The sequence below is a fragment of the Ciconia boyciana genome, chromosome 16 (genome assembly GCF_034638445.1).
Source record: "Ciconia boyciana chromosome 16, ASM3463844v1, whole genome shotgun sequence".
Classification (NCBI taxonomy): domain Eukaryota; kingdom Metazoa; phylum Chordata; class Aves; order Ciconiiformes; family Ciconiidae; genus Ciconia; species Ciconia boyciana.
In genome coordinates this window covers 12,042,225-12,063,973 of record NC_132949.1, presented here as the reverse complement: position 1 = coordinate 12,063,973, position 21,749 = coordinate 12,042,225, and the positions used below count along the sequence as shown (strand labels likewise).

The 21,749-nt window shown below is 55.1% G+C and overlaps 1 protein-coding gene across 1 annotated transcript in view; it reads left to right on the top strand.

Annotated features, from left to right (window-relative positions):
* NTN1 (netrin 1) overlaps nt 1-21,749 on the top strand; it is a 104,454-nt gene that overhangs the window by 73,907 nt on the left and 8,798 nt on the right. Inside the window, exons 4-5 of the mRNA XM_072881151.1 lie at nt 1,129-1,182; nt 20,759-20,833. Of these exons, the coding sequence (XP_072737252.1) occupies nt 1,129-1,182; nt 20,759-20,833 (129 nt within the window). The remainder of the gene's footprint in view (nt 1-1,128; nt 1,183-20,758; nt 20,834-21,749) is intronic.

The following is a 21,749-nucleotide window of genomic DNA, read 5'->3' as shown; positions in this document are numbered from 1 at the left end:
TTGTGTGAGGGTGAACAACTCAAAAAGTCATCTAATGCTAATCGGGCTGCACCCCGATGAGCTGCTGTCACTGCAATGCAGACAGACCGAAGCAAACCCTGCCTCTGTGGCCAGGCAGGTTCCCGAGAGCAAAAGCAGAAAGAGGCAGATGCCAAACTCCAGCTGGTGCCTAAATTCCACTTTCAAAATGGACTGGTAGGGTGTTCCCCTGCCAGGATTCCCAGGGATGCACAGAAATTGCAGCACTGTGCCCTAAATGCGCAAAAGATGTCAGTCATAAGAGCTGCGTATGTGCACTGGAGAAAAGAGATCGTCTTGCCAAAGATGGGACCATATAATGTGTTCCAGCTGCAGTCCATCCTTTTTAACATCAACAAACACAGTCAGACTTGGGCATGAGGATCCAGAACATTATGTGGTTTCAGCTATATAAAGCCGGCCCCAAATCAAAACCAGGGACCATTGCATTGGCACCAGATATATTTGTGTTTGAATGTGTGAGATAACACTTGCATCTCAGCAGACAGATGCAATACTTTACCTGCATCCTATCTCACGTGAGAGGAGTGGTAGCACTGCCTCAGACGTGGATGGAAACAGCAACTGGAAGGGACAGCCCAGGCACAGGGAGAGGCAGCAACACTCCCATCGCCTGCTGGGGCTGGGCACCGCACAACAGGCAGCCACACCGCCCTGCCTGGCTTAGGCACCCTCTGAGCCCTGCAAGGGCATCCCTCACCCTGGGGTACAAACTGGGACCTAGCAATTGCAGCGGGCTGTGGCTGGGCACCATAGCAATTGCTGGCTGTGGTACCGTATCAGTTACCTGACTGGCTGTATCTTCATTTATTTTTAGCCACAAGCCAAAATTTTTGGTTTAAAAAATCCTTTCCCACACCCTTTTGGGAGGCTCAGTTCCCCAGAGGGTGCAGTCCTGGTGTGCTGGTTGCTGGGGCTCTTGCAAGGCTCCTTGCTGGAGGACATGGTTGGGAAACTCCCTTTGCTGGTAGACATGGTTGGGAAGGGCAAACACGGTGTGTGCAGGGGCCAGGCTCTTTGGGGTCTGGAATAACGCCTCCTTCTTTTATCTCCTCTCCTTTCCTGCCTGCTTCTCGCTGTCCCGCACAGAGATCCCTGCCGCTCCCCCCACCACCGCTGCCAGCAGCACAGAGGAACCTGCAGGTACGTTGTCTCTTCTTTTAAAGCATCTTGATGGTAAATGTCTTTTGAGCAATCATCTGCCTGACATGAAATTGCATTAAATTAATACATAAATTCTGTTGTTTGCACTGGGACAAGTGGTTTCCTTTTATGCCCAAAATGTCTGAGTGTTTGAAACAAGCATGCAGCATCCCGAGAACTGGGTGTTTCTAGGAGCACGTGGGAGTGTAGGGAAGGTGCAGAAAGATTTTCCCAGAGGTGGCTAAATCTATAAGCACACAGGGGTTACCCAAAGTGGGACCAATGCTTGATGGAAAAGAGGTAAGGACTCAAGACCACTACTGGTTGACTATTAAAGCTGACTGGTTACCTACCCAAGTAGAAGAGCCCTAAGAGGGTAAGAGAACAGTCCAGCTGAGTTTTTCTGGTGGAGGAGGACTAGAGAACCAAAACGCCCCCAAAAGAGAACAAAAACCCTAAGCGTTGCTTACTGCTGCGTATGAGCATTTCCTTTTTTTTTTTTTGCCTAGATCTGTGCATTTCTGGTGCTGAGCAATCTTAGGTGCTGATGTACCTGTGTACGTTAACAGCAATGTGTCTCACATCCGCCTTTGCGGGTCCTGGGGGTGGGACACGGCTGTGGCTGGGCACAGTTGTGCTCAGATGTGTCTCAAGGCCAGTGACTGTAAGAGCATGGGGAAGTATCTTAGCTCAGCGTGGGAGGCCCTGCAGCAGCAGGTCCTGCAGTAAAAGGTCCTGCAGTAGTGGCTGCAGCCTGGGGACAGCGGTGCAGCCGCAATGGACTTGGATCACCCTCTTTATGCAAGCTGCAATGCAGAGGACCGTCCTGAGAAAGCTTTGGCACATCACGCTGCATGTATCCTCCCGTTTCCCCTCACCCTGTCCTTGCGCCAAATACAACCCGTGCAATGCCGACCCGGGGCTCAACGCGTCTCTTTGTACACCCCATCTCCACCACAACTGCACCGACACCCCACCATCCTCCCCTCCTGATTTACACCCTCAGAGGGATCGACACCTGCCCCCACTGTGTCACCAAGGGACTATCCTGTCCCCAGCTCCCTCGGGGTCAGACGGGTCTGAGCAGGGGATGACAGCAGGAGCCGGAGGGCCCCGGGAAACGGTGACTTATTCTGTCCTGCTGCCTGCAGATTCCCGGGGTATTTGAACAGCGCCGTGGTTGTGAAGGACACAGGGTGTAAAGGCTGTTTACTTTCGTCTCACCAGTGTAGGAGGGTTCATAAATTAAGGATTTTTGTACTAAAAGTGATGGGCGTCACCTTGAATTGAACTCTGAGCCAAGGCTCGCCCCGTGGCAGGGCTTTTCACACAGGCTGTGGGTGTTGCTGTATGCTCAGGAGCTCTTCCCAAGATGGGAAATCCAGGGAGCAAAGGAGCAAGGTGTTCGGTCCCCTGTGTCATGGGAAGGTGAAGCCCAGGGTTTTCTGTAGGACTGATTTAAAGGACAAGTTTTGCCGCCTGTAAACACAGCAGCAGCAGCTCCGTGTTTCAGTGTCTTGTCTTAGGCTGGTATGAGCAAGAAATATCTTGCGGCGTCAGGTTTGTGCCTATTGCTTTGTGTGTGCTTCTTAAAGCATCTCCACTGACCTGCAGGGCTGAGAGGAGCATGAAGACATACCAAAAACCTGCCCCAGCCAGCATGCTTTTAGGTCAGGTTCTGGTGATCAGCCCTTTTGCTGCCTTGCCGTATTAATTAGGTGCCAACATGAGATGTGAGGTTTGGTGAGTCCATCACAATGAAGTATTGAGCTATTTTAGGAATAGAGACTGTCCTACCTATACTGAAGCCAAGCAGGGGCAGGTCTTCTCTTCCTTACAACACTGTTTCCCGACAATACCAGGCTCTGTTACCCACTCCCATCAAGAGAAATCTTCTTCCCCAACTCCTCAGGAGCTTAATTACATGCCAGAGTGCATCTCACTGTCTTCTTTCAGCCACAGAGAGCTCCTCCCCAAAGCTCCCCTTAAACCTCCCATCTTGTCCTGGCTGCCAGAGGACTCAGTGCGGGGATGTCCCCACCTTGGCCAAGCCCCTGGGACTGGCAGGCACACCCCAGGTCTTCTCATGAGCATCATGAGAGGCGGCAGCTCCTGGAGCCCCTGCAACTCTTTCATTTATCCCAACACTACAGTTCGGTGCAATGTTGTAGGTGTCTCCCAGCAATGCCAGCTAAATGTGCTGGATGCATTGGGTAGAGCGGGCTTCCCTCTCCCCATCTCATTCTGTGGGAGATAAATTTATGTCTGCAACTCCCTGTTTCACCCCTTGCTATAAAGGAAGCCCAGGGTCTAGCCGAGACTTTTAGATGTTTAATTGAGGGCTGTTTTTTCCCATCGACAGGGACTGTGCTGCTGATATGTGGAAGATTTATAGGCAGATAGAGCATATCAGCTAGTAGTTTAAGGATCAGTGGGACCTCCAGAAAATGTGCCTGCTGCTCTGCTGAGTGTGCACTGCAGGAGAGGCTCAATCCAACCGGTCCCCTCTGCGGCAGAAGGTGGATGGCAGCAGAACAGGATCTGAAGGGTTTACCTGGGTCCTGCTGGGGCAAGCTGTGCTCCACAGTGTCATCATGTTAAATTGAGCGTCTTCAGCTGCCACATCTTTGGGGATGGGGCCTTTGGCACTTGGCATCACCATTTACAAACTGAACATGTCGAGCGGGGAGTCGAGCACCACTTGGCCCTTGCAGCCCTGCAGGGGAGTGCTTTAACCCTCCATCAGGTGATAATAAACCCGAGCATTGCTCAAATACAAAAGCTCAACAGATGAAATACCAGATTTCTCACAGGCTCCTGCTATTTAGCAGGGACTTGCAGACTAAATGTTCTGTCTCATCGCCTGGGAACACTGAGATTTTATACTCCACACCAGGATCCATCTGTTCCTCCCCCCACAGCCTCCCAAACTTGCTCTGTTCCCAGCCTGTGGCAGCGATGGCAGAGCAGACCTCTTGTACCACGATGCCACCAGGTTTATCACAGGCTCTGCCAACGAATGTGGAGGTTTCACAGCCAGGGAGATGCAGAGGTGGCTTCTCAGAGCCCTTTCTGCAAGGAGCTTGGTTCCTGAGATGAAGCCCTGCATGGAGCTACAGTGTCTCCGTACTGGGGTCTCATCGCACCATCGCTGCCCCTGGGAGAAGAAGAAGCCCCTGCACTTACATTGGGCACCTCCCAGCCAGAACCTCATTCTGTGTGGATGAGCTTCATAGGGTGCTGTGGGCTGGTGTAACAGAGAACCCGGGGGTCTGGGGATTCCTGTCCTTTCCATCCAGCCCCGGCACCAGACAGGCTGTCTGTCCCTGCCAGGGACTCTTTGCTTGGTGAGAGCCTTCCCACGGGGACACACATCCCACCCTGCATCTGCCTGCCCTGGCATGCTCTACTGACCCACCGAGGGTCATCAGGGGTGTGGGGGAGATGCTGGCTTTCCCAAGTCACCCTTGGGTGTCTGTGGTCCTTGGCGGAGTCTCCTTTCCTTGGGCTCCTTCCTGCCAGGCGCCAGAACACTTCCCACCCAGAGCAGCAGCCCCAGCCCTTTCCTTGAAGGCAGGACCTGGCTCATGCCATTCCCTCCCCTGCTTGAGGTCAGGTTGCAGGGCATGGGGTGCGTTTCTGAGTGAGTAAACGATTGCTTTGCCTCATCATCATGGTTGGAAGCATCCCTCAGGTCAGCTTTCCACGCAGTTTGCCCTGCTAAGCCACCTACCAGCCTTGGAGCTGGTGGGAAGAGGTGACACTTGAGCAGTGCCCCTCAGTTGGAACTGGCCAGAGATCCCTCAATGCTGTTTTGCTGCTGTTAGGAGCTTGTTTATCTGGGCATGTCCCTGTTCATCAGTCCATAAGGGCCTTTCTGAGGACATTCCCTATTATTCACAGACTTTTCCCTGCCAGTCCCCATGTCCTCTCGCATCTTCCCAGAGCATGACCACAAGAGGGGTTGAATGCAGGCGAGGGCTTGGAGGAACCAGCATTTATCCACATCCATCAGGTGACATTCCGGCTGAAAGGAAAGTGCTGCTGAAGTCCCAGCCCTGCTGCCCCCACGATTCACAGGTGGGGAGCGGTTTGGGGGTGACACATCTCCCACCTATGTGCTCCATGCAAATACCAACACAGCCAGGGAAACAGCTCCTTTCCATGAACTCCCTGCACTGTCCTGGGCAAATGCCAACTGGGGCAGCTGCATTCGGCCATCCCAAATTCCACGTGCCACCTCGATTGGCCACAGCCTTCGTCAGTGCCTGCCCTGAGCTGATGTGCTGTGGCAGTGTGACCCGCAGCAGCCCCGGCCTGCGAGTCACGGCCACCAGCTCAGCACCAGGCACTGTGCCACCTGGGCTGGGGCTGGTGCTGGGCTATTTGCCTCCGTGGCCCCTCGGCTGGACAGCAAGCAGGGCCAGGGTGAGCAAGGCAGAAGCATAGAGCCTGTAGTGATAGGACCCTTGAGCAGGACAAGGGGGTGCACAGCTTATTTTAGGCACCAAACGTGGCCACTTTGGTGAAGAGCAGGTCCCTGTGCAGCCGGTGGGGAGAGCCAGGTGCTCCCTGCCACCCGTGCATCTGCCATGGGGAGTGCCCATAGGGATGGCTGTGGCGATCAGAGGCATGTCGGTCAGGACGTGCCCCTCACCTTTGACCAAGGCTTTGGGTAGGCGTCTGAAACACCTTCCAGCCTTGCTACAAAGGGACCATCTCTCCCTGGTGCTGCTGGCAGGGATGCAGCCTCCAGCCCTGAGCCACCACAGATCAGGGCAGCAAATGGCTCCATCGGGGAAGGAGCAAGGTCCATAACTCTGCATCCTTGCCCTGGAGAGAAGGGTTATTTAGGGATCTGCCCAAGCCCAACTGGGTTTGCATAAAGTCTGTAACTGAGAACATCTCAGCAGGGTTAGAGACCTCCGTTCAGCAAAGGGACCCCTCTCTGGAGGCTGGGAGAGGGTTATCCACGGACTGGGAGCGAGCCGGGCATCCTAACAGCCTGTGAGCCATGAGAAATTACTCAGCAGCGTCTCTTGGATCCCCACGTCACTGGAGGGCCGGATCTCCCTGCTCCTGCCCAGAGGGGCGACCCGGGACCAATCCATCTCACCGGGAGCCGCTCGCACGGCCTCCCTGTGAAAGCCCAGTGGAGGCTGAGCCAAGCTGAGCAATCTGATGGGCCTGGCATCCGATCATAATTCATCTTGCAGTGATTTTTATTGGATTTTTTAAGCACTGTTTTGTCCAGGGAGCTTGAACCCTCCATATTTCATTCCTTCCACTCGGCGGGGAGCATCAGGCGGTCCCGGGTCTTGGCATCACTCATCTGCCACCACCACCCTGAAGCACCTGCTGAAATTCGTGGTGTTTTCTTGGCAAATCCTTAAATTGGTGTGTCTGCGTGCCAAAGCTCCCATGGTATGGGAGCAAAAGAGTTATAGAGATGGAGAAAGAAATTAGTGGGAGACTTTGGGTTCAGCAAGTTCTGGGAGAGATGCTGCTTTATTTCCTTTGCTCATAGCTATGCAGGACAGAAAGCACCTTCCTCGCCAAGAGCCAAGTTAGCATCACCACCGCTCTGAGTCAACGAGGGGTACATTTCAAAAGAGCATGGGCCAAAGCTGGCCTTGGTACAAGGAGTGGAACAATGTCAACTTTGGCGTGGGGGGTCCTGCCTGGCTCCGCTTAGCTCTCAGAGGTCTGAATCAATTTGGGGAAACAGTCCAAAACTGAATTGTTTAGATGAAATGCATTCATGCTTTCCCATGCCGGGAGATTGGAGGATGAGGAGCGGGTGCTTCTCATTTTCATGGCCAGGCAAGGAAAGCTCTTGCTACCACCCCATTCTTTTCTGGTCCCGTTCAGAGATTCAGAAGGGGCCACAGTGAAAGGGCAAAAAAAAATAACAGTGGGGGGGAAAGGTTTACAAAGCTGCCAGTCAGTTGTTGTCTTATCTGAATCGAATCCAGATTGGCTTGGAAATGATTACCTTAGGTGGATGATTTCAGCTAGTGGGCTTAAATAAAAACAGGTGATTGGATTGATGCAACTTTGCATGGTTTTCCCCTGGAAATCAGCCTCCGCAGTTTCAAAACCAGATCTGGACTTTCCAAAACTCATTTGGGCTCAAGGTGTTGCCTGGGCCCTTTTGATCCTGGCTGGTGAGGAAAAGAATGGTTGTACGTGCAAAAAAGGGACCCCCCCGCCCCCTTAGCGATCTTTGGGGCTCCCTCGATGTGCACGGACCTGAAGCAGCTTGGCTGCAGGTTGCAGCTTTCCCAGAGCATGCAGGCAACCAGCGCAGAGGTGGATACATGCCGTGGTATGCGACGATGATTAATACCTTCCAGAAGCAGCTTGGAGAAGGGAGATGGGCAGTCAGGTCTCTGCTCTGGAACAATCTGGAATAGTTTCAAGGAAAAACAAAAAAACCTCAAAAAAAAAAGCCCCAATCCCATGGGCTGTCTGAGACTTTCAAGACTGTTCCTGCTTCTGTGTCTCACTTGGAAAAAACACACGCAAAGGTTATGGCTTCAGTCCGGGAAAATAGAAACTTCATAGGAAATAGTAGAAAACATTCACTTGAAAACATTTGTTCCCCAGGGGGAGAGCTCTCTATCAGCTCTCTATCAGCCTCTCTATCAGGTCCCTGGTGCTGTCGTGGTGCAGAGCCCCCACCACCGTGCCACGCATCGTTGGGAGTGCTTAGGACAAGCCACCGCTCCCATGCCACCCACTCCTTCCCTGTGCACCAAGTGTGTACCTGCACACGCATGCCCCACGCAAACCTCCCCCTGCAACCTCCGCGGTGCTCCCTGGCCTCTCCGCCACCCTACATTCATGTCCCATCTTCGGGAACCCCCCTGATTTCTTCCCATCCCGTCCCATGGCAGAGCTGTGCATCCTTTCCAGGCGGCAGCTGGCTTTTCACTACTTACAGACTTGGGCTTTGGGGTGAAATTTCCAAATTTTAGCCAAGAAGCCTCCACAAAGAGCCAGGAATGGGGAAAACTGGCCTCTCTGATGAGCTGGTGCTCCTGTCTCAGCATCACTTGCTGGTAGTCAGAGTAGCCCTGCCCTAAAAAAGGGTTGGTTTTCTTTTGTCTGAAGGTTGAAGGCTTTAATTATTGCCTGCCCATGCCTAGATGAAATGGGGCAATGCAAGGCCACCCTTGGTGAGTCCCCTGCTCCCAGGTACACACCATCACCCCTGGGGCAATCATGGGGGTGTGCAGCAGGAATGGGACTCGTCCGTCCCACAGCAGAAGGGCAATATGCAGATTTCAGGTGGTTCACAGCACCCCAGCAAAACCTCACCAGGTGCCATTCAAAGCTACGTTAAATCACTTGCTCCCGCTGTGGGTATAGGGGCTGTGCTTGAATTTCACGGCTCAGGCAGCTGGGAGCCACCTCCTTATTTCCATCCTCCTGGCCAGCCTGTACCTGTGCATCCCTGTAGGAACGTGGTCTTTTTGGCTCCACATCTCCACTCCCAAGCAGAGGCTGTGGACCACTGTCACCTCTGCTCATGGTCACATAAACACTGTGATCATCCCTGCAGCGACAGCTTCAAGGGAAAAGTGACATTAGGAAAGGATTAAATGTACCGTAGCTCCCTTTAATGAGCTGCAGCAGCTGGAAACAAGGAGTCAACACCATGTGAGCCGCCAGCTGCCTCCACAACATCTGCGAGGGGTGCGAGGCTTGCTTGGAAAATGACAGCGTGGGGATGGGCCGCTGGCATTGCATAGCTCTTCCGATCGGGACAGGACACAGGGCCAAACCACTGCTCCCTGGCCCCTTCCCAAATGCTTATCTAAACCACTGGACCAGCTCCATCCCCAGGTGAAGTCAGTGGCAAATCTCTCCCTGGTGTTGTACGCACAGGGGCAAATGCAATGGGTGCCATCGGCTTGGCCAGAGAGGACCTGGCTCATCACTCTGTGCTTGCACGTGGGCATGTGAACGTGGCTCTTTGGTAGTCTCTCGGAGGGCTGGAGGAAGCAAGTCCCACACCACGCTGAAGTTCACATCCTCCCTTCTTCCCAGAGCACTGAGCAAGCAGAGAGGGAAGGGACAGCTCTGCAGCCGGGTCGCACCACAGTCGTCGTGTTTGGATGGTGGCACTTGCCCATGGCGTCTTGCTGATGTAGACTCAGAGGCTGTGTCAGAGGGGCTGGGGAGATGTCCCTTGAAACTCCATCTCCCCCTGCCTCCCATGGCCCTGGCCCTCCATGGGGTGATGGTTGGTTTGGAGTCTCCCCCTATGCCGTGGTTTTGTCTGAGGTGCCCGCAAACCAACCCTGCCAACGTGCATTGAACATTGCAACCCTCCCAAATCTCAGACGGGCAGCCCCAAGCACAGTCACCCCAGCAGGTCCAGGTCTCTGCTCGGCTAGGCTGGCTGGCTGGCTACAAGCCTCAGCTGCTGGGCACAGCACAGCCAACCAACCTCCTCCAGCCTCCTGCCAGCCCCCAGAGTGGCCGGCCTGGCTGGGTGTTCTGGTCCCCAGGGCGCTGCACTGCCACAAGCACCCTGCCCAGAGGAGGGAGGGATGCTCTCCACTGAGCGGAGGGAGCACAGGCTCCTGTGGGAGGCTGATTCTTGGGCAGATCTCCTTTATCAGAGGCAAACTGAAAAAAATACACCAAAAAATGCAACTTATGTAGCACCTTGCAAATTTAATGTGAAAGGGACTATCAAAAGACATAAGAGACAGTTTAGCTTTTGCCAGCCAATATGTATTGAAAGGGAAAAGCCTGCGGAGGTGTCTGATTTCAAACTAGATTTGTCTCATGACCAACAAAGGAAATCACAAAGTCTTAACTTTGCAGAATTGCAAGCAGAGTACCAGCTAGCCTTAGTTTTTTTTCAGATTTGAAGTAGCGACATGTCTTGGTCATCACCCAGCACTGACATTCAATGAAAAGGAGTGTGTGCATGTGTGTGCACACTCGTGTTAGTGCTCGCACATCTGGAGGGGATCAGCAGCACAATGGACTGGCCAGAGCTGGCCTCAGGGCTCGTCAGCACTCACCTCCTGCCCAAAGGGCTCCCAGCCGGCGGCTGGTCTGGGGAGGAGCTGCAAGGCTGCGGGCACAGCCCGTGCCTGCTCTGTCTTGGTGAGGATGCTCCCAGAGCCGGGGATGGGGCATGGCCAGGGAGGGACTTTGCACTGAGAGAAAAATCACAGCTCTTCACTCCGAGAAGCGCTAACAGTGAGCACGAGCTCTGCGGAGAGCCAGGAGCATCCCACAGGCTGGGAATAAAGGTCTGCACAGCTGCCTGTGGGACAATCAGGAGGCGAAATTCTCATTTCAGTCACCCTGGTGTAAATCTGGGCTCAGTCTGGGGGTCTCCAGCTTTGTACCCATCCAAATGAGTAATTAATTCAGCCCTGCATGGGTATTCTCTCACTTGTCTCAGGCTGTAAGCAAGGTGATGGATTGACTGCGTGATTGATTGACTGATTGATTGGCCGCAGCATCCAGCTCCCTCCTGAAAAGAGGTTTCTCATGGTGATCCACAGTGAATGGCTGTGAGCACAATAGGAGTGAGGGGCTTCCAGTGAGGAAACTTCTGGTCAATTCAAAATATTTCAGAAAGTCTCTGGAAAAACAAAAAACAAACAAACCACCACAAAACTTCTGCTGATACGCAGATAAGCTTCATGTACAACTGTGTCATGCTCTTATAATCCCATCACAGGGCTTCCTGCATCCCTACGTCCCTTCAATCCTCCATCCCCAAATCCCTCCATTCCTCCATCCCTCCATCCCCACATCCCCAGCTCTGGGACGCTGCCACCTCAGGGACCGTCCTTCTGACACTGGGGGGACCTGGGTGCCCACAAGCCCTGGGCACCATAGCCAAGCCACAAGCTTCAGAGCAAGGACTTGCAAGCCCAGCATCACTGTCAAACCGATCTAAAAAAAATAATAATGATGATTTTGAAGTGAAATGAACTGATTCTCTCCCCTTCCTGGGACATTTCCAGATGCTGCTTCCCCTTGGCAAAACAGAGCGCTTGTCCCCACCACCGGCTCTCTGTTGCTGTGTTTCCCCGGAGCGGAAAGTCTGATTTGCCCCGGCTCTTGTTACGTCCTGCCCCCACGTCCTGCGCAGCGCCCGCTCGGCCGGGGAGCTGCTGTCAGGCCGGGAATTTATAGGGTGGCCAACGCTCCCGAAGACAGATGGTTTCCTATTAATGTATTTAATCATGTTGACTGCAGCTCTCGGCAGGGCTGTTCCGCCGGGGGTGCTGGGAGCGGCAACCCTGGAGTTCATCAGTGGTCAGAGCGTGGGGACACATTTGCAGCAGTGAAGGGCTGGGTGGGGATGAAGCGCTGTCGGGGCTGGCACCCCGTGTCCCCCAAGTCTCCCGGGGCTCAGCGCTGGGTTTGGTCCTGCGGGGAGAGGGTAGGAAACGTGCTGCCAGCCCCGGCTGCCGGCTGCTCTTGGGAGAGGGGCGAGGAGGGTGCAGAGGCAGGGGTGGATGCGCCGTAAAGCTCCCACGTTCGTGTGGTGTTTTCCAGTGCTTTAGTGTCTGGCACAGCTGGGCTGTCCCCACTGTGTCACCAGTGGCCACAGCCTGCCTGCTCGCTCCCTTTATATCTGGGAAAAACTGGGATGCTGATGAGGCCACAGCTCATAGGACATAGGTGCTATGGGCACCTATGTCCCAAAACACCAAAAATCGTTCAGGCCCATTCCCTCCCATCCCAAAACTGTCAGCAGGCCGCTAAAGAAGCCGGGAGAAAACTCGCCCCGACCACAGTGGGGCTCGGGTGGTGCCTGGGGGTGGTTCCCCCTCGGAACGCAGCATCCGGGGGTCGAGGGGCCAGACCGAACGGGCGGGGCTGCCTGTGCGTTCCAGCCGCGCCCGGACCCCCGTTCCTGTGTCCCAGCCGCGCCCGGAGCCGGCTGCCGAGACGCCGCATCGGGCCCCGGGGGGGCACGGGGCCGCCGAGCACGGCCGGCCGCGGCAAGGGCAGCTCCCCAGAGGTGCCTGGGGACCCTGGGGACCCCCGCAGGGAGGTGCGGGGTGCGGGCGGTCCCGCCGGAGGGGCCGGGGCCGGGGCCGGCCGCCCCCCGAGCCGCGCTGGGCGCTGCGGAGGTGGGACGGGGCTGGGCGATCCCGCGAATGGCCGGGCCGCTGCTTTCCACCCGCTGCAGGCGAGAGGCTTTAATCTAATTACATGCTTTATTTGCGCCAATTTGTTTTTCAATCAATCTTGTTCAGGCAGAAGAAAGGAGGCTACTGTGGGCTCATTTGCACCTTCTTGTTCCAAGGGAGAGGTTAATGGCAGTTATCCTCGCTGGAGATGCCTGCAGGGCTGCGGACCTGGCTCCCCCTTTGCAGGGGGCCGCCTGGCCCGGTGCACAGGCGGGTTTCAGCCATGGCTTCCCCCAGCGCCATGCAACAAGTCCCCAGCTGAGGCACAGAGCAGCCTGGCTGCTGCCTGAGGATGTCTTTGTAACAGGCTGCCTTGTGAGGATCCTTTGCAGCCAGCGACGCGCAGGTGGCCCAGGATGTGGTACGCAGCACGGGGCAGGCAGGGCTGCAGGCAGGGCTGCAGGCAGGGCTGCAGGCAGGGCTCAGGATACTCCTGCCAGGTGGTCCCAGGGAGTCCTGTGGCTGTCCTGCGGAAAAAATTTTGTATATCTATTGCCAGGGGTTTCAATAGGGTCCCAGGGAAATGTTAGGGTCTACAGAGCACCAAAAAAAAAAAAAAAAAGTGAAAATAATTCACCATAATTTTCCTGCCCAGATGGGGCTGGTGCAGCTCGCTGCCACAGTGGCTGTGCTTTTTACGGGGCAGGGCTGGCCCCAGTGCCCCATGCACGTGTGCAGTGGTGCAAAGCACTCCTGAGAGAACTCTGGAGACCAGAAGATGCTCTGGTGCCTGAGCACCCTAGAGCAGACTGGTCACAGACCCTCTCCAAGGGTGCCCCAGGAGCTGATGGGGCTGGGTCTCAGCTGATGAGACAAATCCCTGCCACCTCCTTTTTCCAGGGCACACTATGGGGACTGCTGCTCCGAGGCCAACTGCCCTGGGCCAGCTTAGGAGGTGACCAAGGACAGATAATACAGTCACACGGCTGCATGGTGAAATGCAACCTCATGGCAGAGGCTTGCTTTGCACAGACCTTCTTGGAGCAGACCCAGGCCCTCAGGATCCCCATCCACAGGCTGAGAAGAGGACTGTTTCAAGCCTGGGGACCATTTTGCAGGTCAGCCAATGGGCATGACTTGAGCAGCCCAGTCTCAACTCATCCCAGGTCCAAGGCTTGCAAATGATGTGCCTCCCCATACCAGTGTTGGAGATATGGCCGAGGCCACCCAGCCAGAGGCACCGGCTGTCCCACAGCGAGCCCCAAAATGAAAAGCACTAATTTGCATGTTATATTTGCAAAGGGCATCGTGCACATTAGCTGGGTTGTTGCCTGGTGGGGGAAGAAGAGCCAACTTAGTCATAACAGACTCCCCTGCTCCGTTCAACAGCTAGACCGAGGAAGGAAGGCTGCTGGGGGGTGCAGCAGAACACAGGAGAAGCAATCCCACTGCTAAAGTGAATAACCTGGGAGGGAATCTCTGCCTTAAATTTGCTTTTATATTAAAGAAGGCTGCTCTGAGACAAAGACTCCAACTGGAGTCCAGCCCAAATTAAATTACAGCATTGATCCCTTGCAGTCAATGTGTGCTCTGCAAGCCAGAGACATTGCACCTGGTGCAGCCCCTCCCGCTCGTCCCACAGGGAGAAGCCCATCCATGCTCCCTGTGCAAGGAAAAGGCTACTCCAGAGCATCCCCTCCTTCGGGACACGTGGTCAGCAAAGGCCAGGAGCTAGAAGCTTGCATGTTTGACCGGCAGAGCTGGCACTCTCCAAATGACTCCTGGCGAAGGGAGCATTCGCTTGGGTCCATCTTAAGCATCTCTGTGATGCCAGATGACAAAAATGCATCAGCGAGACATTCACCTTCCTCCCTGTGGGCACTTGTGCTGGTTTTGCAGTGCTGAGCCAACAGTCACATCCTTCAGGTGGGGCAGAGCCCCCCTGCAAGTTCAGAAGCTGTTAGAAAGCCAGAAGCAGCAATGCAAGCACTGCACCAGAGGTTTTGGGGTGCCTGAGGAGGAAAGGTTTAGCTGTTCTGCACCTGAGTCAGCCTCTCCAAGAATGGATTTGCCCAGAGCCAGTGGAGACTTGGATGCGGCCATGTTCCCCCATGGTCACTGCTGCTCACTCCCACAGCCCCATCGCAAGGGGCAGCTCATGCACAGGCTCCATGCAGGGATGCCGCAGCCTGCGAGCAGCGCCCGATGGAGGATTTCTGACTGATAATGCTGGGGAGGAAGGGAAAAAGGAAAGGAGGTGAAAGCTGTTCACTGCCATGATCTCCTTGCATGAGAGCAAATCAAACCAGCCCCATTGATCTGAACTGGCCAGCTCTGGGGGTATCTGGGACCCCAAACAGACCCCCACTCCCATTTTCTCAGCCCTGCTCTCTCCAGTGATGGGCTCATGGATTTAGGGTTTGACATTTGGACCTGCACCCTCATTTTGCAGTTCAGTCTGGTTGCACATCCCACCCAGTGCAAACGGGAGATGGGGACACCCAGACCCCCACCCACAGAGCCCCAGCAAAAAGAGCAGCACCTTGGCAGCACACAGAGAGAAAGCGGGCAAGCACCCTTCACCCCCTGAAATGTTGAGGCCAAACTGTCACGGCTGGGTCTCCCCTTCTAAGCCACGACACCTCCACTTTGGATCTCAGCCCAGAAAGGTATTTAGGGCCCTACCTGGGGGGAATCAATAGGAATTTAGCTGCATAAATTGGGATTAGAAATCTGAATCCCCTTGGGGATCTAAGCCTTATATCTGCATTTTGAGTTAGGTACCCAGGCCAAGAAATGTGGCTTTAATCGTTCTATCATGTCAGAATCAAGGGGCCTTTAATTTCCGTTACCGACATGTGGCTTTCGCAGAGGCTTAAAGCTCATTTTGGAATTGCAAGCGCAGCAAGATGCAGTCTCGTGCAGCATCTTCTCGGGAATGCCACTCAGCACCCTGAGCTCTGGCTGCCGGCACCTCCGTCCTGCCCAACCCCAAAAGCATCAGGAGTGCCGACAGGAGTGGGGTGCGTTAGCAAAGCGTGGGGTGACCAGGGCCCCAGCTTCCCACAGCTTTCAGTCTCATGCTAGCAGCCCCAGCCCTGCTCAAACAACCCCCCAAAAATGAAGAAATTAAAAAACCCTTAAAAACACAACTTTTGCAAAAAAAAAAAAAATTAAGCAAAACAAAGAAGGCGTTTAGCTGTGAAAACTCTTTGCTCAGCCAGAGAATTAGTTATATCAAGGGGATGGGCTGAGCTGCAAAGCTGCTGAATGCTATGCTGACACATTTTACTAAGCTGCGACGGACACGAAACAGCCGCCCGCCACCTGCTCCCAGCCCTCTGTGAACAAGTAGCGCCAACCGCCTCTTCCCAGATCCCCTCCCGCTCTGTTTATCCGGGAAACGCAGAAAGTTTGTGCTTTCTCGCGGGGAAGCGGCCGGTCGCTCCCAGCCCGGGGGACCCAGCAGGGAGGTGTAGGATGTCCCCAGTGCGGCTCACAGCGCGTTAGGATGCAGCAGTGAAAAAAAAAGCACTAGGGTCTGGTTGTGCTTTGGGTTTGCATCTCTGAAATGGGCATTTGCACTGAAATATTTGTGCAGTTGAGTGAACTCAGGGAGGAAAGCACTGGGAGCAGGGTGTTCAGATCTCACCAGTCCTGCACCACGGTGCTGTGGCCAGGGGTGTTTGAGTCCTTCAGAAGGGGGATGGCCAGGCCAAATGCAGGCTAGGAGGGACTCGGAGAGGTTTCAGGGTGTGTTGAGGGCAGGCAAGCCCTGCCTGGGGCCAGGCAGGCTGAGAGGGCAGGTCTGCCCGGGAGGAGGAGCAGAGCAGGACAGCACTGGGGTAAGCACCAACCCTTGTTCTGCACCCCCGTGCACAGGGGATGTCTGTGCACACCATGATGGGGCAGAGGGCTGGGGTGACCCCATCCACCAGTCCTGTAGAGCAGAGCCAAGTGGTGTCCACCCCATCATGCCTGTAGGGCCTGGGTGGACAGGACCTGGACACTTACCACCCCATGCTTCAGGTACCAGGTTGTTCCCCATCTCAAAGGGGGCTTCATTTCTTCATGCAGCCTCCTTTTACTCTCAGCCTGGCCTTTTGGTCAGACTCTAGCATCACCTTCCAAGGGCACATCACCCCAGGCTGATCCTCTGCAACCTCACAGAGATGGGTGAGAGGGACCTGCAAGACAGGGAGCCTCTCGTGCAGCCAGGACAAGCACACATGCCTTGGGACTCCATAGGTTTGTAACAGAAGAATGTGGGGACAAATTCTGCAAGAGTCTCACATCACATGTGTATCTCCTGTACACATTAACAAGTCACTAAAACAGCGTTTAGAGCACTCCAGGCTCCAAATCAATCCTCTTCTCCCACTTCAGCCTGCTGCCCCTTCCTCCCACCCCTTCCCCAGCCTTTGAGCTTGGCTCTGCTATCACCTTCTATCAGGGGAGCAGCAGCCCAGCAACCTTCCCCCAGCACCTAAACTGCTGAAACTTCACCTGATGGATGAGAGAAAGGTCTTCTCTAGGTGTAAGGCAGCACTGAAATATCCTGTAGCATCCCCTCCATGCATTTTCCCTGAGCAAGCAATGATCTTGCAGCATCACTCCCTGTCTGTAGCGCTGCTTACCAGCAAACACAAACTCAAGGCTTTGCTCCGAGAAATTTCATTTGCCCTCCCAAAGAGGCCCCAGAGGACCTCCAAGTCAAGTCACCCAGGAGGCAGGAAGGCTCTCCACATAGGAGACAAAGGAAATGAACCGGGGCAAATCCCCCACCCATGTAAATCAGCCCTGGCGTCTGGTGATTTACACTGATTTACACCAGCTGGCTCTGGCCACATCAAGTTCAATTTAAACCAGCTGAGGCTCTGGCATAGCCCATGGAGTTGGGAGAAAAAGAAAAGGAAAGGGAAGGCAGACAGGAATTGTGTTAGTAAAAGCAGGGCTAGACCTGGGCTGTAGCTGGGTGTCTTGAGCCGCAAACCTGGTTTCAGGTTTGCACCGAGGGAGCAAGCAGAGGCTATGGGGATGGGGTGCTGTCCTGCAGGGCCTGGGGGGCAGCTGGGTGGTGCTCCATCATCTTACAGCCTCCCTGGCTAGGGAATGGTGCTGGGATGGGTTTCTAACAGGTCTGTAATCTCAGGCAGACTGGAAATATTGTGGCAGGAGCATAGGGATTGGGAAACTCAGCTGTGGTTGGGGATGTTTCCATGGGGAGAGGTTGCTGAAGAGACCTGGGGTTGCTCTTGTGAGTGCTCTGGACAGAAACCATCGCTCTGGACTTCAATCTGATTGCTGTTTCTTGGGGCTGGATCCCAGAAGCAGTACTGCAGGGCTGGAGGAGGATCTGCTCTTGGTGTGCTCTGCCAGCCTGGCTGGTGGAGCCCTGCTTGCAGATCCCAGGGCTGAGCCATGGGGCACGCAGGTGGGAGTTGCTTTCCACCCCTGCCTGTCACTAGTGCTCAGAGCCAGCTGCTCGCCAGGATCTGTCTGAGCTGGATTTGTCCAGGGGAGGTCAAATCTGCAGCCAGAGCTCCCAAGCGTTGTCCCTGGTTAGTTGCTTGCTCCCTGCCTGCCCTTGGGTCAGCCTCTTCTGCGGGTCAGTTACAGCATAGGGGATGAGATGCAACAGCAGTGATAAATATCTATAGCGCTCCAGGGGTTTTGTGCCAGAGGAGAACCATCGTCGTGACTGCTGTAACTGTGTTAGTGTCCTGAAAACATCAGCAAACTGCAGTTGAGCAGAATCATGCCGGCTGCTTCGTGAAGCAGCCCGGTGCCCTGTCTCTTGTCAGTTCACTGCTCCACGGAGCACATGAGGGAAAGCCTCCCTAGGCTGTTAGGTTGCTGCATGCACATTTATTTCCCTTATAGACTATTCCTTCCATGTTTGTGGCCAGGAACATCTTACCAGTGAGTTGAACCAGGAGTTTTTTCTGTTCCCTGGGCTCGGTGACACCAGGTAGCCATGTCCCACTGCATGGTGGCATCTTGCCATGTAGGCGTGGCTGGGGCTTTGCTAGCGAATCTCCATCCTCTGAACTATGGCTTTTATGGAATATCCACTCTTTTCTCAGTGCACTTCAAGTTTTGTATGATGTTCAGGGCCACGTTAGATGAGAAAAGCCAAGGGGAAGCATCAGCTGCTGGAACCCCTTGGCCATCGGCTCGGCTCCTGGGTTTCCAAGGGCTCTGGGCAGTTGGAGCTGGGCAGAGATCTCAGCCAGGCCTCTTGGAGGAGGAAGGTGCCCCACTTCATATCATAGCTTTCACTTTTGGCCCTGGCTAGGTCATGTTGAAAGAGCGTGAAGCCATGTATTACTGTGGGTGCTCTCCTGAGGAATGGGAGCAGCAGGCAGCAGCGGGGCAGCAGGATGGTGCTGAGATGAAGTGATCCTCTGCCTGGCCGTGGTGACAAGGGCTGGGACACGCACAGATCAGAGGTGTTGGTGCTGAGGTGGTACCTGATGATCTTGGGATGTGTGGGTGTTCAGCTCTCTGGGTTTCCTTCTCTTCTTGGTTCCTGCACTCAAGCTGAAAAAGAAGCTGCTGCTTGGCTCAGGCTGGGTTTGGCTCTGCTGCCAATGGGGAGGGTTGGATTTGGGGTCCATGAGACCTCCTGGAACATCTCCTTTCTACCTGTGGAAGCTCCCCATGTGTCTGAACCCACCTCCCGCCCCAGGAACACCTCCTGCGCTGAGGCTGATGGGCCAAGAGGGTGCAGAGCACCCTGTGGCAGCATGTCTGGAGACCTCAGTGCCCTCCTTGCCTGGGCTGGATTTGAGCATCTACCATGGGAGACCACCTCCTCCAACAGGGCCTGGTCCCAATAGCTGGCTTCATACCACAATCCCTGTGTACACAGCAAGAGCTGTAAGCAGAGCTATCACTGGGAAATGCTATAGCTGCTATAGCTGTGCAGCCACCTCCCAACTCCGTGCCTCAGTTTCCCCTCCCAGCCTGCTTAGTGTGAGCTTCTCTAGGAAGGAACTGCTTCTTGCATGTGTTCCTGCAGTACGTAAGAAATGGGGCCTTGAGCCATGCTGAGGCTGTGGCACATGCCACCCCGATGTGTGACACAGCCGTGCTAAGGGAGGACGCTGCACAGCTTCTCCCCCAAGGTTTCAGGTCATGGTCCACTGGAGGGTGTGGACAGGAGCTTGGGGTGTTGCATGGGCAAGTTGCACTGGCACTGCCAATGTGTCCTGGGGCAGGATACGGGCACCCTGTGTCTGCTGGCCATGGGGTACCAGCAGCGTCCCCCACCTGCCCAGCATCCCGCCCCGCTCGCAGAGCCCTGGGGCCCTGCTGTGGCATTTCAGCAGGTTTTCACACCTGGTCTCCAATGGTGGCTGTGGAAGAACGATGGGCAGTTGTGAGAGGTGGAGATGCCCGAGAACTATCGCTGTACCGAGGCCTCCCGCTGGGGCCAGCCGTGTCCCATTTTCCCCCAAATACGGCGTTTCCATGGTACTGTTCTCTCTAGCACCCATGGGTGTTGAGGAGGCATGGGATGTACATGGACAGCACGTCCATGAGCCAGTCCCGATGCTGGCGTGGGGTGGCACGTCTCCAGCCACTGCGGCTTTGCCTGGCTGCGGTGCCACTGGGATGTTCCCAGCAGCGGCTGGAGGGCACTGACCACACGATGCCATCCCACCGCAGATGCCGTCCAGCCGCATCCCGCACAGGAGCGGTTCCTGGGGAGCAGCAGCTACCGCAGCAGGGCTCACCATCCCCGCAGCCGCCTGGGACCGTGGCCCGGCTCTGGCGCTGCCAGGCTGCCGTGCCAGCGCTCCCGCCTGCCTGCCACGCTGGCCGCCGCGCCGCCCGAGCGAAGCCAGCGTGTCCCAGCAGTGGGGGCCCATTAGAAATGAAATGTTCCTACTGGGGTATTTTATTTGCACACTTCAGTAGAGTGGACACCAAGAGGCTTTGCTAATGCTTCATGGGCTGCTAATTTCCTCTCTGACCCGCATTGTCGGAGGGTGACCCCAGCCCAAATCTCTCGGCCATGAATGCCAAAGGCTGACACCGGCCCGGGTTAGGGGTGACAATGGGGCCTCTGTGGGCTCCGGGCAGGCTCCAGTTGGGAGCTGGAGAACAGGGGCAATTTGTGTGGCTCTCAAAAGCTCTGGGTGGCACAATAAGGGAGGCCCCGGGGTCTCCCAGGAAGACAGAGGCGGCCCAGGGAAGCCGGGCTGGGGGAGGCGGGCGGGAGGATGGTTTCCTTTGTGAAGAGCTTTCTTTAGAAAGGAAGGTTTTTCTGAATGCCCCCTTAGACGACCCAATCGGGGCCTGGCAGATGGATATCACAGGCACACTGCTTATTCATGGCAGGCTGCAGCTTTGAGCCGTCCCCCCCCTTCCCCCAGCCTTTTATTCATTTTAAGGCTAATTTGTTTTGTTAATGTTTTCTTGCCCTCCCCCTCTCTTCTGTGCAGATTGTGACTCATACTGCAAAGCCTCCAAGGGGAAACTGAAGATCAACATGAAGAAGTACTGTAAGAAAGACTATGGTGAGTCGCCCCTCTCGGCCGCCGCTTCCCAGGGACGAGCGATGCAAAGGGATGCAGAGCTGGAGCATCTCCGCCCAGGGTGCCCCAAGCCCACAGAGCCCAGGGGCAGGTTGCTGGCTGGGTCTCAACCGTACCGGGGCCCGGCAGCCCGGCTCTGCTCCGCAGCAACTGCCCATGCTGGGGTGAGCACCCAGCAATTTGGGGTATGGCTTTTGCCGGGTTTGGAGAGGAAGCCTTGGGGAGTGATGCTCGACAAAGCAGCGACGCAATGTGTTGCTTGGAAAATGAGTCCCCCTGCAGATGCTGAGACAACCCCTAAATCAGGGTCCATAGCGTTTTCATCCCAAGGTGTTTTCTGGGTCACAACGACACCGTGTCCTGCCTCTTCTCACTGTGTTGTTATGTGCAGCTGCTTTTAAAAATTATGCTTTGCTGTGGGGACGAGCAGCAGGTGGTTGCCCGTCATCCAGATCCATGCCCCCTGTAATTCCCAGGCAAGTTCAGAGGGCGGTGCAGCTCTGGGACAAGCCAGGGAAGCTGTGGGATCCCGGTCCTTGCTGGTACTCGAGGTCCTGAGCATCATTCCACAGCTCCGGCTCGGAGCAGTGGCTTGGAGCAGGCGTGTCCTGAGCTCCCGCCCCACCTCTCTGCTGCTGGGATTATTTTTAACATGGGTCCATTCCCAACATGGTCACCAGTGGGTCCGTGGAGGAGGTGGCCAGGGTGACTCCAGGAGGGGAATTTCTTCAGGACACACCAAGAAACCCTGCGAAGCCCTCCCTGGGGCTGGTTCAATGGAAAAATCAGGTAGAGCTGGTTAAATACAGGTGCTCTGTGCTGGGAGATGCGTAGAAACGGTGCTAAGCATACTGGAAATTACCTCACCCCCAAAAAAACTGTAGTGGGGGGGGAGCAA